The sequence below is a fragment of the Pelodiscus sinensis genome, chromosome 3 (genome assembly GCF_049634645.1).
Source record: "Pelodiscus sinensis isolate JC-2024 chromosome 3, ASM4963464v1, whole genome shotgun sequence".
In the NCBI taxonomy this organism is placed as follows: Eukaryota; Metazoa; Chordata; order Testudines; family Trionychidae; genus Pelodiscus; species Pelodiscus sinensis.
Window position 1 is genome coordinate 186,031,393 of NC_134713.1, and position 24,367 is coordinate 186,055,759.

Sequence of the window (24,367 nt, forward strand, 5' to 3'; positions counted from 1 at the left end):
TAAATGGGTAACTGATAAGCATGAGCTGAATAGTTACATGTGGCTCCCGGTCTAGCTGCAGGGAGCTGACTGCTGACTTGCATGCAACCTCTACATTTTTCAGAGGTTACATGGTTAGCAAATGACATACATTTTGACATATCTAATCCGTATCCATATCTGCAAAAATGAGCCGCAGATACCCACATCCATATTAGGAATGTTAATTAACATTTTAAATGTTACCTGGTTAAATAATAGATGGAACCATTTAACCCAGGAGCAGCCCCTCCCCTGCCCACAGCTGCCTCTGGCGTTGGAGGCTGCTCTGGATGCAGCCCCACTGTGACCTCAGTCAGCAGGAGTTGCTCCAACAGCTGTTCCAGCTCCGGCCCCACTCCCAGCCTTGCCAAGGCCTTTGGTAGCAGAGGTTGCTCCAGGGGCAGGGGCTGCTCTGGCCCCGGCCCTGCTGCAGCCTCAGGCAGTGGGGGGCTGCCCCAGCCTCACTGCACCTATGGGCAGGATCTAGCCAGCCAGGTTAACTAGTAAGCAGGCCGATAAGCTAACCAATTACCTGGTAAGCGGACAACTGGTTCACCTCTTACATCCCAAATCCTCATCTGCGGATGCAGATACCTGTGAATATAAAGCATCTATTCACCGATTCTAAGGGCTCTACTCTTTAGTTAGGACAGGAAATTAACTCTGCATCTTTGAAACTCAGGATGTTCAGCTTTTAAGAACACATCTGCTAGAGTCTGCCCCAATTCAAAATATTGCTGATCATATGTTAAATAGAGCTATAGGCTGCAAGTGATATCAGGCCATCAACCAACACAACTATAATGGAAACCAACAACCTTCCATCACCAGGGTGCAACAATCCATTCCTCATCTAGTACCTTGAAGTGTCAATTAGTCATGTTGGTTGAAAAGAATGTGATGAAATGCCTATCAGCTGTACATCACCTTGCCAAACAGGATGCTATGGAGCCAATTCTGGCTCTCTATCCTGCTTACCCACTTTCTATGGTGGTACTCTGCATCTGGGCACAGCCAGAGCACTGATAGCCAGGTGGGAATGGGACAGGAAGAAAGTAGGAATTCTTATAGGTGCTACTATCATTATCTTTGGCCTGGCGATGCCACCTTCCATATCAGCTGAGACGTCAGAAAGCAAGAGGCGGCAAAGAGAAAACAGGGGCTTGGAGAGTTAGGGTGCGTCTACACTGCAGGGCTTAACTCGAAATAAGCTACACAAATTCAGCTACGTCAATTGCGTATCTTATTTCGAAATACCTTATTTCGAAATAGGGAGTGTCTACACAGCACTTTTTCCTCCGATTTCCCTTATTCCTCGTACAATGAGGGTTTCAGGAATCGGAGTAAGTCGTCCTCCAGCTTGACAGTATTTTGACACGATTTCGAAATAACTGCCTTCTGTGTAGACGCAGACTAAGTTATTTCAGAATAGCGCTAGTTATTTTGCAATAGTGTTGCAGAGTAGACGTGCCATAGAGAACAAACAAAGGGAAAAAAGAGGAAAGGGGGAACATGAAGGAAGAAAACACGGTATTGAGCAACCACTGGGGGGATTTATGTTATCTCTTCTATACACAAATAATTAAAGATACTCTATACACTTTATAGTAGAGTATCTTTAATAAAGTGTGTAGAAGCAATATACACATACAGCTAGAGAAAGAGACACACACACACACACACACACACACACACACAGAACATAATTCTTCTGTCCAGGCAAGATGGGTTTTAGACAGGCTGCAAAGGTGCAGTGGGATAAAAGGTTGCCTTAAGACACATATTGCCCCAGTTCTGAGAGCTGCTGCAGCGTGCTAGCCCCCATTGCACGACATGTACTCCTGAAGCTGTTCTTCTATCCTACACCCACTAGTTACATTAACCAGGGCTTGTTGGAATAATCTGTACTCCAGCTGTTACACACACTGGGTCAGGAGATCTTGATGGGAGTGTTGAATAGATAATGATTCTGGCTCTATGACAACCAGGGATCCCACCATAGCAAGTGAACCTTCAGCCTCCCAATTAGGGCACTGAAGTAGTACAAAAGCAGCCAGAGCAGGAAACAGGATCTGGCTACTGTAGGTGCAAAATAAGTAATTATATTTTTTAGAAATTATACACTGTAATACATTATAAGAAACATTTAAAAGAAATTTAATACAGTAGACTTCCGATAATCCGGCACCCTTGGGACCCAGGTGGTGCCGGATTATCAGAAATGCCGGACTATCAGGAGGTACTCTGGCAGGGGCGGGTCTCGTCGAAGGAGAAGCGGAGGAGGGGGCGGGGGTGTGCCAAACCCTCCCTCCTGCTGCAGGGAGGCAGAGCCTGCGAGCGGAAGAGGAGAGGCGGTGACAGGCAGGCAGCCGCATTCAGGACGTTCTGGTCAGTTACAGTCACTCCGGCTGGATCCACAGCCGACACGCAGTTATTGTAATTTTCCTCTCTACTGCCGGGAGTGGGGGGGGAAGGTAGGGGTCGGTGGGAGAGGGGGAGGGAGAGGGAGAGGGGCTCCCACCGACCCCTACCTTCCCCTCCCCCTCTCCCACCGACCCCTACCTTCTCCTGCCCCCCCCCCCAGCAGTAGAGAGGAAAATTACATTAACTGCGTGTCGGCTGTGGATCCAGCCACAGTTAATCAATTACTCTAACAACTTGAAGCACCTGCCGGAGCACTTCTGGGTTGCAGTTGGTGCCGGACCATCAGGCGTACCGGACCACTGGATGCCGGACCACCGGAGTTTTACTGTATAAAGATTGTGAAGTGTTAGTACAATCAGCTGAATGAAGATTGCAGTTGTGTGTAAGTAGAGTGTGTCTTTAATAAAACTTGTATAGACGTGATAATCCAATAAGCAATAATACAAATATTTTTACTTGGTTACCCATCTAGGCTTGACTTTCTTTAGATATATAAAGTGCTATGCATGTTTATAAATAATAAATTGCTGCCCTTTGCTTTGAGACTGAATCTCAGCAAACAGCTGTTTTTGGTCCTTGGACTTGAAAAATGCACCTGGGTATGAATTTTCAGATCACTTGATACTAGTTAGAATCTTAATTAATATTTGTACATGAGTCTTGTCACAAAGTATCTGAGCATAAGAAATTGTGACCTGCCCCAAAACAGCCAATAATTCAGTGATTGGGGGCACCTCCAGGGATGGGAGAGGTCCAGATTCAAGAGCCTGCTGTTTGATTTCAAACAGGAACTTAATTAAAATACATTCTAATCATCCATGGCAACAATTAAATCTCTAAGGAAAATACTAATACTATCATGTACCAAAAAAGAAAAGAAAAAAGAATCAATGGCAGTCATTCTGATTTTAATGCAGCTCATCCAGAAACAGAGGGATACATTTCAGATGAATCTGAGGTCTGGTCCACACTACTGACCTATATCAGCCTAACTATGTGTACATATATCGACTCGACTGCCCACCTAGGCAGTGCTATGTCAATGGGAAAGCTTTCCCCACAGCTAAGCTATGGCCTGTTGGGAAAGCGGAGGAAGCTGCCAGGAGTGCTTTCTCCTGTTGGCATAGTACATCTTGAAGTGCTGCAGCTGTGCCAATGCAGCATTTTAAGTGTAGACTTCCCCTCAGTTTTAAGAGATGCAAAAGTCAGTTGAATGAAATCTAAGCAGTCTGATTTCAAAGATGTCTCATGAAACAGAGTGGAAAGTAACCATATCCCACATCTGACATTTTCTGGAATTCCCAAGTCAAAAAGACAGACCCAGTACTAAAGCACCTGTTAATTTATCAACAGCAATCTTATAGACTACAAGCAATAAAGACGTATAAAAAGGAACCTTTTTAGTTTTCATAAATACCACTAAGAAAGCAAATGGAGAGCTAACAAACCTTACATCATGTATATTTTTAATGCCAACATATTTATACTAGTAAAGCAACTTTACTCTCAATCTCTAGGCTAGTTTTAAACTTCAAAGCCAAAGTATCTATATTAAAAACAAATACTGACACCCTTTAAAAGTTTGATAATTTATAACTGAATTAGATAACAATACTTGCATGCAAAAAAAAAAAAAAACCAAGAAGAGAGTTGTCACTTAAGTGAAGAAAAAATCAAACTTCTGAATAAGACAGACGGTACCCAAAAAAGATCCAGTTAATAATAAAAGATGTTACGAAGAGAGAAGGGGGCAGAAGTAGGGGAGAGGTGAGAGACAAAGAAAGAGTGTGCGTAAAATCAGACAGACAGATATCATCTAATTATTTTAACCAAAGTGACAGGCAAAACCCAAAATAAGAGAAAACTGTACTGTGGTATTGGCTGGTGAAATCTTTCCTAGTTCGGATAAGACTTATTTCATAATACAGTACTGGGACTTATATGAGAGAGGCAGGTAGGAGTTTCAAATATTACTGTGTTTTAAAATAATCTGACAGTAGAATCCTCCTCCTCATGCTTGAACTCAATAAAAAACATCAAGAGAAGAATGACACAATCCTCTTGCTTCTAAAATGAACATGCATCCTAAGACGAGTTTAATGGGGTATTTCAACTGCCAAGCAGCTCAGCCATCATCTTTCTGAGACAGAGCTATACAGCTGTCCCTTGGAGGTTAAGCTAGGGAAGGGCTGCTGAATCTGACTAGCCTGGATATAGATAAAGGCAAAGTATTCTACTAACCATTCTTTCCAACAAGGCAGAGTGTGACAGGGTTTACCAGCCCCACACTGGGGCTACGTCTACACTGGCCCCTTTTCCAAAAGGGGCATGTTAATTTCACAGGTCGTAATAGGAAAATCCGCAGGGGATTTAAATATCCCCCGCAGCATTTAAATAAAAATGTCCGCCGCTTTTTTCCGGCTTTTAGAAAAGCCGGAAAAGAGCGTCTACACTGGCCCCGATCCTCCGGAAAAAAGCCCTTTTCCGGAGGATCTCTTATTCCTACTTTGAAACTGTTCCAAAAAAGCAGACGTGTTCCTTGGACTCAGCAGAGTTCTTCTGGGATACCAGTCTCGACACAGCCAGAGGGACACCCGTGCCAGGCGCAGACCAGGAGGAAGGAGGGACTGCTAGAACTCCTGCAGGCAAACCACCAGAGAGACCAACCCTGGAATCCAGCCAGCAGGATGGAAGACTGGAGGAAGGACCCTGGAGGGAATTCAGCTGAGCACAGGAGGAAGTAGCCCAGGACGGGAGATTGAGTCCCAAGAAGATCAGCATGTTGCGGTGGGATTTCCTGCTGAATGAGCAGTGGCCCACACCTCTGCTATTAGGGCCTTAGACTGGGACCCAGTGGAGTAGCGAGGGCCCGGGGTCTCCTACCTCCCTTTTGCCCCTCTGCCCTAACTAGTGGGGCCCATACTAACTCCGGCTACTGGGCCGTACTACCCCAGTGAGAAGGGTTTATTAGTGACTCCAGCTACTAGGCCACACTGCCCCAGTGAGAGGGGTGTTAATTCATGACCTCAGCCTCTCAGATGTGCTGCCCCAGCAAGCAGGGTGTTGAGTACTAACTGCTGCAATTAGGCCCTACGGTCACAAGAGGGGGACGGGGGGTTAAGAATCAAATTGCTGAATGTGCGGGGTTGTGGTACAACCTTAAGAGCCCTAGGGACTGGACTATTTCCCCCGGGGAGAGGAGGTGCATGTACAACCCCGCAACAGGGAGACTCTAGCATTTAATCATCTTATTTATGTAATGCCAAAGGGGGGGGTTAACCCTGTAGAGACAAACTAAATGGTGTAGTCCCAGCAACATAAGAACTTTTAATATTTATCACCTATTTGACATGGATTTCAACAGAACTTACTAGGGAGCTTATATTAAGTTCTTGAACATGAACAGCCCATTTTCCCAAAGAACAAGACAAATCTGGCTGACACTTCCTAGTGGATCCTTAACTGCTTCACTGTGGACATGCTAAGATTTAAAGTAGTCCTACGAACACAAACACTGTTGTCCTGCTGGAGGAGAGCACAATCCTTCTTTAATCTTGTTTACAAGGAACCTGGACTAGAAGGCAAAAGGGGAAATTCTGGGAAGAGTGGGTAAAAAGTTACAAAAACATGGGCTTGTCTACACTTAAAATGATGCAGCATTGTCTCAGCAGTGCTTCAGTGATAACACTACTATACCAATGAGCGGGGTGCTTCCAGCAACGTAGGTAATCCAGCCCCTGAGCGGCAGTAACTATCTACATCAGGGATTAGGATATTTTAACTGCATGGAAGTTATACAAAGAGCCCTTTGCAAACACAAAATTGGTCTCTACATCCGTAAAAAAGTCCTGTGGCTATCTGTAGATATAAAGCAGATATCCACAAATGTGTAGAGTTCCAGATACAAAATTTGCAAAAGTGAGCCATGAATATCCACATCCAAGGATGCAGATACCCGCAGATATCTGCAGATATTGGCAAAAGATTTGAAGGGCTCTAGTTATACAGAACTAAATTTCCTAGTTTAGTGTCTCCTAGACACGAAAAATGATGGTCTTAATAAAGATACTTGATTTATGATTTATTACAGCAATCTGTCAGTTGCTAACCCCCTTTTTTTGTTCTGTGACTGTAGAGGTTAATGGGACACTTTGAGACATTATACAAGATAATTCAACATAGAGGGGTAGCAGTGTTAGCCTGTAACTTTAAAAACAACAAGTAGTCTTGTGGCACCTTTAGAGGCTAACACAAGAATATAGAATCACGAGCTTTCATGGGTAAAACCCAAAGTAGACTTAACTGACAAAAGCTCATGATTCTATATATTTTTTAAGTCTCTAAGGGCACATCTACACAACAGGTCTAAAGTCAAATTACACTACACAACTTCAGCTATGTCAACTGCGTAGCTGAAGTCGAAATAGCTTAATTCAGCTTTTGGCGCTGCCTACACAGCAGGAAGTCGAAGAAAGAGAATTCTTCCTTTGAGTTTCCTTACTCCTCATGAAATGAGTTGGAGTAAGAAGTCCTCCAGCTCGCCATTACTGCGAAATAACAGCTTGTAGTGTAGACATTCTCTTTGTTATTTCAGAATAATATCAGTTATTCCAATATAAGACTGCTGTGTAGATGTACCCCAGGTGCCACAGGACTATTTGTTCTTATAGAATGTGTATTCATTCCCCATCTGTTTTACCTTGTATTTAAATGTGACATTGTGAGTATCTTTCCCTGAAGTGTTCTGTATAGCTAGAAAGCCTGTTTTTTCACCAACAGAAGTTGGTCCAATAAAAGATATTACTATGTTTCTTTAACTTGTATATTGTCTATAAAAGTGCTTAAGAAGAATTCAGAGTGAGAGCACCTTCAAAACTACATTAAGTTTTCTGACTATTGAATAGCTAATTGTCAATGCCAAGATAGTTATAAGTCTGTTTTAGTAAAATATTTTAGTTTTCCCCTCTGGATAAATGGACACTGCGCAGATTTTGTTGGTGTTAGATTTAGCTTTTGCTTAGTAATTTAGAGTACTTATACAAGTGACTCTTTTTTAAAAATAGGAAGAAATGACATAATTCAATTCATAAAATTCCTCCCCGAGGCTTTGCACCATACAAAATTCAAATCACAAATAAAAAAGTTAACACTGATAACTATCCCTGAAATAAAAATATAGAAAATTAAGGAGTGAAAAATGTCCATTTTATGTAATATTTCTTGGGAAAGAGAAAGGAAATGCATTTATAATTCTCAGAAGAGATTAAGTAAAACTGTCTGCTGCCTAGCTGACTTTTGCAAAAATAATACCTTTATGTGTGCTTTTATTCAAGGAACATGTTTTATAATCTTGACACCAGAGTTCAGATAGACTAGACACACAACCACCCACCAAAATAAGGCAGGATCTTTTTGGCAGAAACTCAAACATCTTCTCAAGACTAAAAAATCTAACCTTATTAGGAAAATGTAGAATTTCAGTCAAACTATATTTATACTGTAACTAGTTTTCAAACACTTCTTTTAACTAGCTCTATGAAATATTGTTTTAAAAAACAAAGTCATCTTTACAAGGAGGCAGTTGTGACCTCCCCTCCAACTGTTATAATTCTAAAAAGAAAATGTCAGATCATGTCAGGCATGCACATTTTATTTTGAAACTCACCCTGAACTATATATTCCTGGTCTCCTGCAGTAAGGCTTATTTTTATTTAAATGCAGGTATAGGTAAGGGTTGTAAATTGGTAAGTGCAGAGGTTGCTGAAGTGTAGCCAGTAGAACAAACATACTCCAAGGTCATCGTCATTTTCAATACTGAGAGGTGCAGTCCCAGCATGTTAAGCTAAAAAACCAGGCCTGTGTCAAATTATTGTTTAGGAAAACAAGTGCCCTGCTTCATAATGGATAAAGAAAGTATTCTGGATTATACCTTTGGGTAACTAAAGCTTTTTAGAAAAATCTTTAGTGAGCTTAAACACAAAAAGGAAGCTTACATTAAGTAGAAACTTTGACAGATGATTAGGGAGGAATATAAAAATACTGTTCAAGCATGCAAGGGTATAATCAGGAAAGCCAAAGCAGAACTGGACCTGCAGCTAGCAAGGTACATGAAGGGTAACAAGAAGAGTTTCTACGGGTATGTTAGCAAAAAGGAGATCAGGGAAAGTATGAATGAGGGAAGCAACCTTGTGACAGATGATGTGGAAAAACCTGAAGTACTCGATGCTTCCTTTATTTATTTACCTTCGTCTTCACAGAAAAGGTCAGTTCCCAGACTGATGCAGTGGGTAGCACAGTATGTGGAGGACGTGAGCAACCCTCAGTGGTGAAAGAACAGGTGAAGGATTATTTAGAAAAGCTGGATGTGCACAAGTCCACTGGCTGGATGCTGAGGGAACTGGTTCATGTGATTACAGAGCTACTGGCCATTATCTTTGAAAACTCTTGGTAACTGGGTGTGGTCTCAAATGATTGGAAAAAGGCAAATGTAGTGCCCAACTTTAAAAAGGAGAAGAAAAAGAATCCAGCGAATTACAGACTGGTCAGCTTCACCTCAGTCCCCAGAAAAATCATAGAGCAGGTAATCAAGGAATCCATTTTGAAGCACTTGGAGGAAAGATTAGGAACAGTCAATGTGGATGCATGAAGGGCAAGTCATGCTTAACCAACTTGACCATCTTTTATCTATTATATTTTTGAGAGCGTTTGTGAATGAGCATGTCCACCTGTCTGTCTGTTCAAGAACACTTCCTAAACAATAAGAGTTAGGAACGCCAAATCTGGTATGCAACTTCCTTTTGTAACTGAAAGCAAGATAAGGGTTTGAGTGTGGGGGCAGGGCTGAAGTTCCTGCTCCTCCCTGCCCCCATGCATACCGAGATGCACAAAACCATACAAAAGACAGAATCACCAAGTAAGTGAAAGGGGCCAGGTGGGGGCATGCTTCTCCATCTGGGACTGCCCCAGTCCTGAGCCTTCCACTGTCCACACGCCCCTTCCCTAGTGGGTGCCTGAAGCCACTTGTATGGGAACATTTCTGGCGGTTCCTCTTTATCAGGGAGTGGGAGGAAAGTGCACAGTTTGCTCTATTCTCCAATCTGGCTGGAGAGCTCAGGGGGCAAATGAAAATGGACCTACCCTAGCCAGGGGACATACCTCCCACCCCCAGTTGCACCCCCGCAGGAGTTGCAGCGGCCATGGACAGGCACTTCTCACCTGGCCCCAAGCTGCTGCAGTGAGAGAGGACTGGGGTTGTCCTCTCTTCCTCAGGGAGCCTGCATACTGAACCTCTGATCTCCAGCTCCATCCAAGAGCAGTAATTTAAATGAGGAAAAACAAAATCTTTAAGGACCTGAACAACCCTGGATAAATCTTCTAGTGATGAGATAACTGGCTCTGTGAATATGAGAAAGTGGTAAATGTGTTATACCTTGCCTATAACGAAGATTTTTTTATTGTGTCTCACAGCATTCTTGCAAGCAAGTTAAACAAGTCTGGCTTGGCTGAATGGAATTAGGTGGATAGAAAGATGGACTGATTTTTTGATTCAACAAGTAGTGATCAATGACTTGATATATAACTGGCAGCTAATATCAAGCAGAGAATGTCCTGCACTTAGGACACAAGAATCCCAAGCACTGCTACAGGCTGGGACTGACTGGCTACACAGCAGTTATGCAGAAAAGGACCTGGGGATTAGGGATGTTAAATTTTGATTAATTAACTAATAGAATAGTCAATGGGATTTCTGTTGACTATTTGATTAGTCAATAAGAACTTCAGTGTTCTACCTTTTAAATGGACAAGAGCCCCAGCAGGGGCTCTTGTGCAAAGTTGGAACGTGGCATGGAGCCCGGGGCCAGAGGGGGACTCAGAGTCCCACGCTAGTCCCAGGCTCCATGAGGGCACTTCCGCTTTGAAATGGACAGTACATTTCAAAGCTGGCACTCTGCACGGAGCCTGGGGCCAGTGGGGAATCCTCTGCTGACCTCAGGCTCCACATGCACACTTCTGCTTTGAAATTTGCTTTTGCTTATTGGATAGTCAATTAGTCATTTGCATCCCTACTGGGGATTACAGTGGATGAGAAGCTGGATATATATCAACAGTGTGCCCTTGTTGCCAAGCAGGCTGTGTATTGGGCTACTTTAATAGGAGCACTGACAGCACATGGAAGGAATGATTATTCCCCTCTATTCAGCACTGGTGAAGTTGCATCTGGAGTACTGTGTCCAATTTTGGGCTCCCTACTACAGATGTGGACAAATTGATCAGTGTCCAGCAGCCAGCAACAAAAATGATTAGGAGAGTAGGGCACATGACTTGAGGAGAAGCCGTGGGAACTGGGCTTATTTAGTCTGCAAAAGAGAAAAGTGAGGGAGGGTTTGATAGCAGCCTTTAAGTACCTGAAAGGAGGTTCCAAATAGGATGGAACTAAGCTGTTCTCAGTGGTGGCAGATGACAGAACAGGGAAAAATGGTGCCACATTGCAGTGGGAAGGCCTAGGTTGGATATTAGGAAAAACAATTTCAGTGGGAAATCATCTTTAGATTTTTAAGGACCAGCTTGACAAAGCTCTGGTTGGGATGATTTAGTTGGGTTGGTCTTGCTTCAAGTACGGGGGCTGGACTAAACCTCTCAAGGTCTCTTTGAAATCTAATCTTCTATTATACAAAGCACTATTAAAAGAATCTCCAACTTCTTAGCAATGACAAACATCAGGAAATTTATCATTTAAGAATCTGTACTTCACATCATTAACAAAAGGTCATTAGAGATTTTAACACTGATTTTCAAGATTTAAATTCAAGAAATTCATAGTTGTGCCCAAAGCACTTTATTTGATTGAACAATAGCTTGTAATGGCTCCTAATAAGGCCAAACAGTTCCCATACCTCAATGCATTAAGATACAACAAATACTGCTTATCTGGCTATTCCCTTCTCTCTGCTAACCAGACATGTACTTGATGCATCAGATACCACACAAGACCACAAATGAAATTAGGCTAAGACAAATAAAAATAGCACATTTTCAATTAAGTTAAATGGCACCACAGTTTAGTACATCAGCCTTTTAGTTTTGGAGACCCCCTCAGACAAGTCCCCAACTCATAAATAACACGTAGGTGGCCAGGAAAAGTGTTTACAGTGACATCATCCTTTTTTCAATTTGGCCACGTCTCATGCCGTACCAGACAATTTGTTCTTGGTGGCAATCAGAGATTAAGCCACCCTGATCCGGAACATATATGCCTGCTGGAAGTCTTGGACCGGACAGCATAATGGCTCCAGTCAAGGATGGCTCGTGGCTGAGAGTTTGAGACCCCTGATCTAACCAAGGAAAATGACTAATACAGGCAGTCCCCGGGTTACGTACAAGATAGGGACTGTAGGTTTGTTCTTAAGTTGAATTTGTATGTAAGTCGGAACTGGAACATATTGTAGGGGAAACTCTAGCCAAACATTTCTCCAGAGCTCAGTTTTATTCTCCCACACCTCACTTCCCTCCGTCCTTTATTCTCAAGTTGAGGTGTCTGCTGAGAAAAGCCGCTCTGCGTCTCCCTGGTCTGCTGGGGGGGGGGGGGGTGCTAGCTTCGCGTCTCCCTGGTCTGCTGGGGAGAAGCAGCTAGTGCGGGGTTGCCTCACCCCGTTTGTAAGTAGGGATCCGATGTAAGTCGGATCCATGTAACCCGGGGACTGCCTGTATATGTAACAGGAGTTAAAACTTACATTGATGTTGGATGCATCTCGTATCTTATTTAGCACATATAATTTCTATAAAAGTCTGATTATATTTTACCAGTGAAACACCAGAATATTTATTACAGAATTAACATACTTATTTCTGCAAACTTTGGGTATTAAGAAGTCAAATACAAAGCCAAATATTTTGAATCTTCAGGGTGAATGAAATATTTGTATTGTCAAGTGGCCTATGTATACAAAGCTTGGTTTGAAGCATATCAGTGATGGACAAGAATATTTTAACCGTGCATTGTTTCCAACACATTTATCCGGTAATCTTTTGTAGCAAAGCTGGTATTCTATTGCCATCTACAGGAAGAGAATGGAACTATTCCCAATACAAAATACTCTACAACAAGTCAAATATAATTACTGACGATTTTTATATTTCCATGGTAGTATGCAGTGTTTTTGTATCTTTGACGGTCCCATGATATTACACAGACAAGGTTGGTGATTGAATTACATTTAATGGACCAACTTCTATTGGTGAGTCACACGCTTTGGAGCTCCTCAGAGCGCTTGTGTTTGCCAGCGAACAAACCATCCTTCCCAAGCAAAATAAATTATACCGGCTAGCGTGCACAGCACTAAGTCAGCAGTAAAGCTTCTCCCACTGACATATCTTCTGTTGCTCACACGGATGGTATTTTTATGCCACCGAGAGAGCACTTTCCATCAGCATAGAGCGTCTTCTTCACACTCCCTGCAGCAGCGCAGTAGTACTGGTACAGCTGTACCACCACACCACTATAAAGCTTTGTCTATACAACACAATTCTGTTGACAAAAGTCAATTTTCATTAACAAAACAGTTAGGTGTACAAACTATAATGTTCTTCCTGACAGCTGAACTCTCCTGCTACGCCAACAAAATGAAAGCACCTCAACAAGAAGTATAGAACTTTTTGCAATAAAGTTAAATTGATGCAGTATCTGTGTTAGGGATATAAGCGTGTAGTCGACTCCCCAGTAAACCTATGCTGATTGGGTACGAGTCGACTACTTGCAACCTCTTCCCCCCCCCCCCACTGCCTCTGGAACCCCCCGCAGATAGGTGCTACTGCCAGAGAGCCTTTGTTTGCAGTCAGCTCCAGCTACCACAGACAGGGCTGGTCCCAGTTCCCTGCTGGATCACTGGGGTTGAGGGGGCTAGTGCAGAGCAGTAACCGCAGTCAGGCCCCCACACACTGGGGTGCCAGGTGGAAGCTGGGCCACAGCAGGAGTCTGGATAAAAACTGGCGAGGGGTCCTGTGGCACCTTATAGACTAACTGAAGTGTAGGACCATAAGCTTTCGTGGGCAAAGACCCACTTCGTCAGATGATGTATAAAAACTGTCTCCCATCGCAGACCAGCTGCCTGTCATCCCACGCTGCTGCCTCTGATACAGAGGCAGCAGCACGGGGTGGCAGCAGTCCCTATCCTGGGGAGTGTGAACTCCCAGACCTGGTGTGAGCAGGAACTGAGCTTCTATAGTCCCCAGGGATGGGGCTGGCAGCCAGTGCACTCGGCCCCACTCCTGAGGAGCCCCTTGCCACTTTGTGCTGCTGCCTCTGTACCAGAGGCAAAAGCATGCAGTGCCAGGCGAGAGCTGGTTTGCGAGGGGAGCCAGTTTAAAAACCCAGCTCCCCTCACAGACCAGCCTTGTGCTGCTGCTTTTGATACAGAGGCAGCAGCGCAGATTGGCAGCAGTTCTTGTCCGGAGGAAGGGGTGGAGTCTGAGCTCCCAGACCTGGCATGAGCTGGAACTGAGCCAGGCTGCCTGCCTATCTGGCTCCTAATACACGTTAAATGCAGAGCTGCAGCGGGGTAGGTCCCAGACCTAGCGCAAGTCGGGACTAAGCCAGGCTGCTGGCCAGACTGCTAAAAAGTTTACTGGTGGGCCGGGAGCGAGAGAGGGGAATGCACATAGTTTATAGCATTAACTGATAAGCTTTTGCATATCGATTAATCGACTACACTATTACATCCTTAGCTGTTGGACCCAGCACAAGCTACACCCACTGCAGCTCTGCATTTTAAATGTAGTAAGAGCTGGGCTGCCTGCACACTGGCTCCTGCTACTGTGAAAGTAGAAAGAATTATACTGTAAGAGAAAGATGTATTATGCTGTAATAATTGAATAAGTTGAAGGAATACTGTTTGTCTCTGAACAAGAAGAAAATGTATGTTAATGTTGTTTGTAGGTATGCAGATCAGAGTGCTAGCCAGGTGGGCCTGAGATAATAGGAAAAGGAACACTAGGTGTTAGGCAGAAAGTAATTGAGATAACCAGGGAGATATGGACAAGAGATTGCTGTGTGCTTGATGTGGAAATGAAGATACTTGACTAGTCTCATACAAATCATGTGAAGTTTTGCCACCTTTTAATCTTGTTAAGTTCGCTTTCTTTTGACTGTATAAATCTAAGGGGTTTGAGCCTTGCATGGTACTCACATTTTCTGGGTGCATTTAGCAGAGCAGCTTTGCTAATAAACAGAGCGGTCTGACAAATCTGAGTGAGTTCTGTCTGACTTTGACACTACATATAAACTGCAGAGCCACAGTGGGGGTAGCGCCTGCACCTGGCACGAGCTAGGACTGAGAGCCGTCCATTACTGACTAACTGTGTAGTCAATACAAATTATATCAACTACACGATTAGCCAATTATCTGCCTTTTAACATCCTTTATCTATGTACACACTGTGCTTGCTTATTCACTGTAAATGGCCTTCAGCAGGTTTCCCACAATACGCATCCTGACCGCTTGGGTCAGCAGTTTCAACTCTACTGAACTACATCCTGGAACACAAGCATCTCTCCCTATCCCTTAAAAGGGATGGGAATTTTTGAAATCACACTTCCTGTTTGCTTGGTGTGGAGAGCTCACATACATACCTTCCCACAAACCATGGTAGCTTCAAACTCTCTTGCTTGGAGTATACAGGAGGAGTTAGATCTGCTGGATCTGCTCCAGTCATACGAACTTTCATACCCAAGGGAAGATTTTTTACAGCATATTAGAGAAAGGCCATGAACAGGACACCCATCAATACTCTGTGAAGATCAAGGAATTGAAGCAGACATAAGGAGGACATATTTAGGGAGGTGCTCCAATCATCTGATACTGTAGCTCATGATCAGGATGTGGCAAGTGACAATTAACAAAAACTGAAAATAACCTGGTAAGGAAGCAATTCCAGCTGTACCTACAAGATGGTTTAATCTGTTCTTGACTGCACAGAGTGTTCTGAAGGTATAGAATGTCTTAGAGATGTAACCGTGTAATCATTTAAATGGTCTACCAATCAACATCAGCTTATGGGCTTCCATTACAGTTATACGGGCTCTGCAGTAGAAAACTTATATTGCACAGCTTGCAGTGTAGCCAGCTCCCCGGGAGCAGGGATGATAGCCAGTGCGTAGAGGGGGCTGGTTTATAGTATAAGCCGGCTCCCAGTGCACACTTGCACCAGCTGCTGGTCCAGCTTCAAGGGAGCCGGCTGTATTTTGGACTATGCAGTACAAGCTCTGTGTGTATTGCTCTAGATTCACAATGTGTGTAACTAGGATTTTTAACAGTTACACGTTACATTTTAAACCAGTTTTTTACATCTCTAGTCTTAAGAATTTTAGATAACAAAAAGTTCAACAATGGAAAAGCAAAAAAAAAAAAAAAAAAAAAAAATCTCATGCAGCTACTCAAGAAATTAAGCAAAGCTTTCATGTACATAAGAACATAAGAATGGCCATACTGGGTCAGACCAAAGGTCCATTTGGCCAGTAGGATGTCTGCCAACAGTGGCCAGCACCAGGTGCCCCAGAGGGAGTGGACCGAAGCCAATGATCAAGTGATTTGTCTCCTGCCATCCTTCTCCAGCCTCTGACAAACAGAGGCCAGGGACACCATTTCTATCCCCTGGCTAATAGCCTTTCATGGACCTAACCTCCATGAAATTATCTAGCTTCTCTTTAAACTCTGTTATAGTACTAGCCATTACAGCCTCCTCTGGCAAGGAGTTGCACAGGTTGACTACGCGCTGTGTGAAGAAGAACTTTCTCTTATTAGTTTTAAACCTGCTACCCATTAACTTCATTTGGTGTCCTAGTTCTTCTATTCTGGGAACTAATAAATAACTTTTCTTTATTCACTCTCTCCACACCACTCATGATTATATATACACCTCTATCATATCCCCTCCTTAGTCTCCTCTTTTCTAAACTGAAAAGTCCCAGTCGCTTTAACCTCTCTTCATATGGGACCCATTTAATTGCCCTTTTCTGAACCGTTTCCAAGGCCAAAATATCTTTTTTGAGGTGAGGAGACCACATCTGTACACAGTATTCAAGATGTGGGCGTACCATAATTTTATACAGGGGCAGTAAGATATTTTGGGTCTTATTTTCTATCCCTTTCTTAATAATTCCTAACATCCTATTTGCCGTTTTGACCGCCGTTGCACACTGTGTAGAAGTTTTCAGAGAACTATCCACAATAACTCCAAGATCTCTTTCCTGATTTGTCGTAGACAAATTAGCCGCCATCATACTGTACATATAGTTGGGGTTATTTTTTCCCAATGTGCATTACTTTACACTTACCCACATTAAATTTCATTTGCCATTTTGTTGCCCAATGACTCCGTTTGGTGAGATCTTTTTAAAGTTTTTCAGTCTGCTTCTGTCTTGACTATCTTAAACAGTTTAGTATCATCTGCAAACTTTACTACCTCACTGCTTATCCCTTTCTCCAGATCATTTATGAATAAGTTGAATAGGATTGGTCCTAGGACTGACCCTTGGGGGACACCACTAGTTACCCCTCTCCATTCTGAAAATTTACCATTTATTCCTACCCTTTGTTTCCTGTCTTTTAACCAGTTCTCAATCCATGAAAGGACCTTCCCTCTTATCCCATGACAATGTAATTTACACAAGAGCCTTTGGTAAACATATGGTTTAACTGGTTAAGATTTTAAACGGTATTTTACATACCTAACTTGCATTGACTTAACTCTGAGGTGTACAGATAGCCTAAGTGTGAACATGCCCTGAGGACTTACTTTTGTGTAGGGCTACAGAGACACAGCTAATCCACCTTCCTGAGAGGCAGTAGCTATGTCAACAGGGTAGCACTATCTATGTAGCGGATAAGGTATAATTACATAACTCAGGAGGTATGGACTTTTCCTGAGCAACATAGTTATACTGACAAAAGCCTGTAATGTAGATGTGATCTGAGTACTAGGGATGTAATAGTGTAGCTGGTTAAATAATTAACCAATAAGCATCCACTACCAGCTACACTCAGCATTCTCTCCTACCTGTGGCTCTGCATTTAAAGTCTTTTCGGAGCTGGCGCACAGGCATGCTGGTTCAGTCCCGGCTCATGCCAGGTCCAGCAGGTATCCCCGCTGCAGCTCCACATTTAAAAGAAGCTTGAGAGCCAATGGGCAGGCACACTGCTCAATCCAAACTCACGCCAGGTTCAACTCCTACCCCCACCGCGGCTCTGAATTTTAAAGGAGCTTGAGAGCTATCAGAATCCAGCAGCGCTGGGTCTGGCAGCAGGTGTAGCTCCCCAGCCCAGTTCCCAGCTGCAATGCGGCCCCAGTTCTCGGTGGCCCCAACTGTCCGAGCTCCCAGCCATGCCATGGCCCTGGTTCTTGGTGGCCCCAATCCCAGGAGATCCAGATCAAAATGTCTGCCATAGCAACAGTAAGAATCCTCCCCCCTACCTGGCTGCCCTGCACACACCAATGATTAACTGGTTAAACGATATAATTTTAATCATATAACTGGTTAAAAGTTTTGATTAATATTTATATCCCTACAATGTGTTCATTTTGTATTTACACAAAAATAAAAGTTAAAAATATGCTTGGGGGGAAGTACAATAGAAACATTTATTGCACAACACTGTGTTTAGCATGCAAGCCAACTCATGTTTTAAAGTACATTTGGATACGAATATCCCCAAAAGCCACTAGTAATAATAAATATCCCCAGAAATATAATTTGAGAAATCGAACGCTCTCCCCACCAGGTGGCAGCAATGATTTAGCCACCTGTAGCAAGTGGAAATTGAACCAATGGGCTCACTACTGCTGACCTCTTAATTAGAGTCTTAATAAAAGCATCACTATTTGCTGCAATCTGCTAACTACAACCTTCTAGCAGGATCAAGACCCAATAGGATCTAGAGATTAAAATACCCAAATATGCATTCTTGAGAAACCTTTCAACTCCTAACGTCAGATGATGGCTTTCCTCTTTTACTAGGAATCCCAGATGAATTACACTGACAGATGTAACTTATTTTGTATAATGAGATGTACAGTGACTTCATGTAGTAATTTGACATTTTTATACAAGTTGGTCACTTCTATTTCCCTACCTGCAGCACAGAGAGATACTATGTCAATAACATACCAGGGTACAAATATCATACCTAAGTACAACTTTTCCTGTTCCTTTGATGTGCCACAGTGTAAAAATTCAGCTGCAGCCCACTCCGATCTGCTGCAGTAATACCACAGAGCAAAGAGCATTCTGACAACTCCTTCATTGCACTGTATGTTGTTCACCATTATTTGTTTCGCTGAGTGCCTGGCTAGATACAATGATTTAGGCAATATGGTCACTGATATGCTGGATAGTAAAATACTGTTCAAGAAATAATGTCCTGGAGAGATCAAGACTGCTCAGAAACTGGAAATACAATAGAGTCTTGATTTCTAAATCACTGGTTCACATCCCAGTGAAACATCTAACCCTACAATTGCATCTGTGCTGATAGACCTTTGTTCCAAATGTAGATGATTGCAGGCACAAGGCCTGAGACTTGTAACACCTAATGTTCACTCCATCTGATTCCAGTTTCAATGTCTATGTAAACTGGTTTGGCGGTCTCAATGGACAGCAGCTGATATTACAAAACCACCATAGCTAGCACCAGTTGGCTATTCTGCCAGCACTCGCAACTGAGATATCAAGGAACAAATCAGTGTCATGCCTGCTAAATGATGACATCAACTGTCTGTCCCAACACTCCCCACACCAGTCCTCAGCCCAGCTTGCCCGTATGTCCACCCTTACACCCCCTCTTCTCCTCCAGCCCAGCTTGTCTGTCCAGGCACCCTTCTTTCCCTCCAGTCCAGCATCTTCATGTGTCCGACCAGACACCCGCCCCCCCAGCCCTCCAGCCAGCTTGTCCGTCCTCCCCACACACCCCCGACCCTCCAGCCCAGCCCATCCGTCTGTCCATCCTCCCCACAACCCCCGACCCTCCAGCCCAGCCTGTCCGTCTGTCCGTCCTCCCCACACCCCCCCCGACCCTCCAGCCCAGCCCGTCTGTCCGTCCTCCCCACGCCCCCCCGGCCCTCCAACCCAGCCCGTCCGTCTGTCCGTCCTCCCCACGCCCCCCCGGCCCTCCAACCCAACCCGTCCGTCTGTCCGTCCTCCCCACCACCTCCGACCCTCCAGCCCAGCCCGTCCGTCTGTCCTCCCCACACCCCCCCCGACCCTCCAGCCCAGTCCATCCGTCTGTCCATCCTCCCCACGCCCCCCCGGCCCTCCAACCCAGCCCGTCCGTCTGTCCGTCCTCCCCACGCCCCCCCGGCCCTCCAGCCCAACCCGTCCGTCTGTCCGTCCTCCCCACCACCCCCGACCAGCCCGTCCGTCTGTCCATCCTCCCCACGCCCCCCCGGCCCTCCAGCCCAACCCGTCCGTCTGTCCGTCCTCCCCACCACCCCCGGCCCTCCAGCCCAACCCGTCCGTCTGTCCGTCCTCCCCACGCCCCCCCGGCCCTCCAGCCCAACCCGTCCGTCTGTCCGTCCTCCCCACCACCCCCGACCAGCCCATCCGTCTGTCCATCCTCCCCACGCCCCCCCGGCCCTCCAGCCCAGCCCGTCCGTCTGTCCATCCTCCCCACGCCCCCCCCCGGCCCTCCAACCCAACCCGTCCGTCTGTCCATCCTCCCCACGCCCCCCCCCCGGCCCTCCAACCCAACCCATCCGTCTGTCCATCCTCCCCACGCCCCCCCGGCCCTCCAGCCCAGCCCGTCCGTCTGTCCATCCTCCCCACGCCCCCCCCCGGCCCTCCAACCCAACCCGTCCGTCTGTCCATCCTCCCCACACACACCCCCGGCCCTCCAACCCAACCCGTCCGTCTGTCCATCCTCCCCACGCCCCCCCCCGGCCCTCCAACCCAACCCGTCCGTCTGTCCGGCCGGGGCGCTACCTTGAGGACGCCGGTCATCTTGGCGAGCAGGGCCCGGAACTCGTGCGGCGGCGCCTCGGGGTAGAGCTGGCCCCGCAGCAGCTCCTCGGTGATGCCCGCCTGGCCGTAGTAGGCGGCCTGCGCGATGCCGTTCAGCAGCGCGCTCAGCGGCTTGGCGCCCTCGGGCGGGGGCTGCTCCGTCGCCATGCCAGCGGGGGGAGAGCGCGCGCCGGCCCCACACGATACGGGGGCCGTGCGGGGACAAACCCCGCCGAGGAGCGGAACCCGCGCTCTGCACAGCGACCCCTTCCGGCGCCTGTGCGCGCGGCTCCGGCCCCAGCGAGGCCTTCCCTCCTTCCAAGCCCCGCCCCCTGGCGGCTCCTGCAGCGCGCCGCAAGGAGCCAGGCCCCGCCCCCCTCCCCAGCAGTCCCGGAGTTCTCCCAGCCCCAGCCTTACCCAAGCCTGCACAAAGGCTTCCCCCTCCGCCGCCTTCCCCTCGCTCTGCAGGGCCAGTGGGGCAGTCCCTTCTCCCTGCAGTGTTTTCCTTGGTGTGCCAGTTCATTTCAGGGCTGAGCCTTTCAGGCAGGCGACAATTCCCAGGGGCCAGCTGAAGCAAAAGATGAATTTATAGACAGAGTCCTGGATAGCTGCAAAATGTGTATCCACATCGGTATCCCCCAAAATTAGTCACAGCTCTCAGTAGCCACAGCTGCGGATAAGGATACCCACGGATATAAAGCAGAAGCTCCAGGGGGTAGCCAAGTTAGTCTGTACAGGATACACTTAAAAAACAACAAATGGTCTGGTAGTACTTTATAGACTAACCAAATATGTGAATGGTATCACGAGTTTTCGTGAGCACAGACCCCATATTAAACTTTGTATTGCCTTAACTCTGTTTAAAGTTTGGTGTGTGAGGAGTGTAATCTTATTTAAAAGTGTTAATGTGGGTGGGTGTGTAATGGGATCAGTTCCTCTCCCCCGCACCCTCCAATTTCCATGCCAGCCCATCTCAGTGACCAGCTGCCTGCATATCTTGATGGCAGAAGAACAATGCAGGCCCTTCAAAAGAACCCATCTAAGGAAGAGAGAGACAAATGCCTCATCAAGCAAAAGATCAAGAAAGTCACCTCTGCTGTTAACTGATGGCTTGTGGTCATACAGTGCCCTAGGGTAATGGGACAGGACAGGCCCTATGGGTCAGGTCTTTTGGGTCTATGATCATCCGGGAGCATCACTGTGCACTGACATGACCCAGCTCCCCGCCTTGTTTCTAGACCACCTGGCCAGTGGACTAGCATGAGCAACTGAGGCTGGTAATTATATCTCATCCAGAGAATTATGTGTATGTGGTAGATAATTTTAGTAGGTAGGGACAGCAAATGAATTCTGTATTCACAATCAATGTGGCACATATTACCTTAGCCCCCAAACAAAATTTTCTTAGTTCTATTTCTCTAAGTGCAACATTTGCTCAACCTGTACTGCTCAATTTATTACTCTGCATATTGCATTGACATTTCCTGATGAAGACTGGACAGTGACTTTGGAGCTTCATTGGGGAAAGGTGATTTCCATTCCTTTGAGCCATTCTAGCAGACCTGAAACTCCACTGTTCCCCATGTCAACACCAAAGCCAAATTTACACAATCAAAGAATTAACATGTCAGTTTCCTACTGCATGGGTCTGGGATAACAATCCCATGAATCAGTCTGGTTGGAGCAACTTTTTGGTGTTGTCCAGATCTGAGCATTAAAAGGTGCCAAGTTAGAAAGAGAGCTATATGTTAATATTCAGCAGCAGGTGGTGGTATTGTGGTCTAAATATCAAGCTTAAAATACATTCATTTCCCAGAATTAAAGACGTGAAACTTGGCAGGGATACTGCAGTTCATCATCCTCTGATGGAGAAAAATTGAATTCCAGAAAGTAATAGATCTTAGCAAAATCTTGTTTTCTCTACATGCTCATTAAAGATCTCATGACACCCTTATTAAACATAGGAAATTGTTGTAGTGTCTTTGAGACTCCTTCATGCCTTCTTTTGCTCAGAATGCATGTATGCTGTTATATGTATGCTGCATGGTTAAGGACAAAAATTAAGGTAATTTCCCCAGTGTCATAAAATCTTTCACCAAAACACTATCATCCTTTCCAATTAATCTCTCCTGACCTTATATGTGCCCTGCGAAATCTGTAAAAATAAGGGTAAAGTTCAAAGGAACACAGTTAAATTATAAAGTACCCTTTCTTAGTCAAGAGATCCAAATCTGATGCAACTGCAACATTACTGCACACAAAAAAGATTACCTCCTCCTGTGGAAAATCTCATAGAGGAAGCTCTGGGGAAAAAAATCAGAGATCTTCTTCAGTTTTTCTCTTAGGAGCTTGGGGTTTACCTGCAGCTCTTACTACATTTAAAAGGCAGAGGCACAGCAGGGAACTGCAGAGCTTCTGCTTTTGAAATGTAGCAAGAACCCGGCAGGGCTCCTATTACATTTCAAAAAAAGAGGTTTAGCAGTCAAGACCCAGCACAAGTGGGGACTGCTTGAGTTCCTGTTCAAGCCGTTTCCCCGCTGCACCTCTGACTCCCCTGTTCCCCCCAACCCTCCAACGGTACTGGAGGGAACCGGCTTTTAAGCCAGCTCACCCCGGCACCGGCTCCTGCTCTCCTCCCTTGCTGCCTCTGATACAGAGGCAGCGCGGAGTGGGGTGGGTGGAGCAACTAGTTGAGCAGTGACTTGACTACCGGATAAGCCTATGTTTATTGGGTAGTCGACTAGTCGCTTACATCCCTATCCTTTACTCAGATAATTTTTGTTTTTCTTCATTTAAATTATTGCTCTGGGGTGGGGCTGGGGAAGAGGAGTTCAGTCTGCAGGCTGTCCCAGGGTGAGAAGACAACTCCAGGCCTTTCTCACTTCAGCAGCTTGGGGCCGAGTGAGAAGTGCTTGTCCCTGGCTGGTGGAGTTGAAGTGGGCACAGCCGGGGGAGGGGTGCAGTAGACAGACAGGCACACAGAGTACGTCTAGATGGATGAACAGTCAGACACACAAACTCTCTCAAATATATTACAGATATTGTTGAAACCTTACTGACCACAGTCAATGGGCACCGATTATTCTAGACACTTAACTAACATGGCAGTCCCTGCCTCAAAGAACTAATTATCTCATTAAGCGGGAGAGATACACACGAATGAGACACACAAAGGATTAGGGGAAGGGAGGGTGCTGGACAGGGCTTTAGCTGTAGAGGGAAGTTGGCTGTAGATGGCAGTTCTCTGTAGGCAGTTCCGTCCATCTCATAAAACTTGCCTATATGAGGCACTGTAAACACCCCTTCTCTGAATAGGTGTCATATTTAATGACTGGTAGATTGTCTCAATTTCAGTCCAGAGGAGAAGGCTGACAGCTTGGAGCTGGCCAGCCAAGCTAATTCTACTGCTGCCCTAAAGGCTGGGAGGGAGCGGTCTTGACTCTGTACATTTAGGGCACCAGTGACTTCTGTGGAAATGTGCAAGGGGCAGATGTAACAAGGTACCACCTCCTGAGCCTGCAGAAAAGCTAGTCACAGTGGCAGCGTTTGGGCTCCTCTGAGTGACAAGATGCTCTGCTCCAGCAACACTGTTGGCACTAAACTCAATTGAGCAGGCAGGGAGAAGACCATGCATACTGCACCCAGTCTCTGGATGGCACAAATCTTCCCTTTGCTGCTGCAGGCATTGTGCTCAGAGCACAAGCCACCACTTAAAATGGAAGTTCTACCACTGGTACCAGCAGTCAATCTGCATTGGGGTGCAGCAAACACTTAGGCTATGTCTATACTCCAGGGTTTTTGTGCAAAAACCCTTTGAGCGTCCACAATTCAAGCGTGTTTTTGCGCAAGAAAATCTACAGTCAATCGACAGAACAGAGGGCTTTTTGCGAAGTAGGTATACCTCCTTCTATAAGGCATAAATCCTTTTTGTGCAAG

At 45.5% G+C, this 24,367-nt stretch overlaps 1 protein-coding gene across 2 annotated transcripts in view; it reads right to left on the reverse strand.

The window, feature by feature from the left end:
• The window catches only part of COMMD1 (copper metabolism domain containing 1), a 114,615-nt gene extending 93,900 nt beyond the window's left edge, over positions 1-20,715 (reverse strand). Inside the window, exon 1 of one of the 2 annotated variants that reach the window (XM_075925618.1) lies at positions 20,414-20,707. In XM_075925618.1, the coding sequence (XP_075781733.1) occupies positions 20,414-20,599 (186 nt within the window). In that variant the 5' untranslated portion in view covers positions 20,600-20,707. Of the gene's footprint in view, positions 1-20,413 lie in introns of both variants that reach the window. The other variant, XM_075925619.1, reaches the window with a different exon arrangement.
• Positions 20,716-24,367: the final 3,652 nt, after the last annotated feature.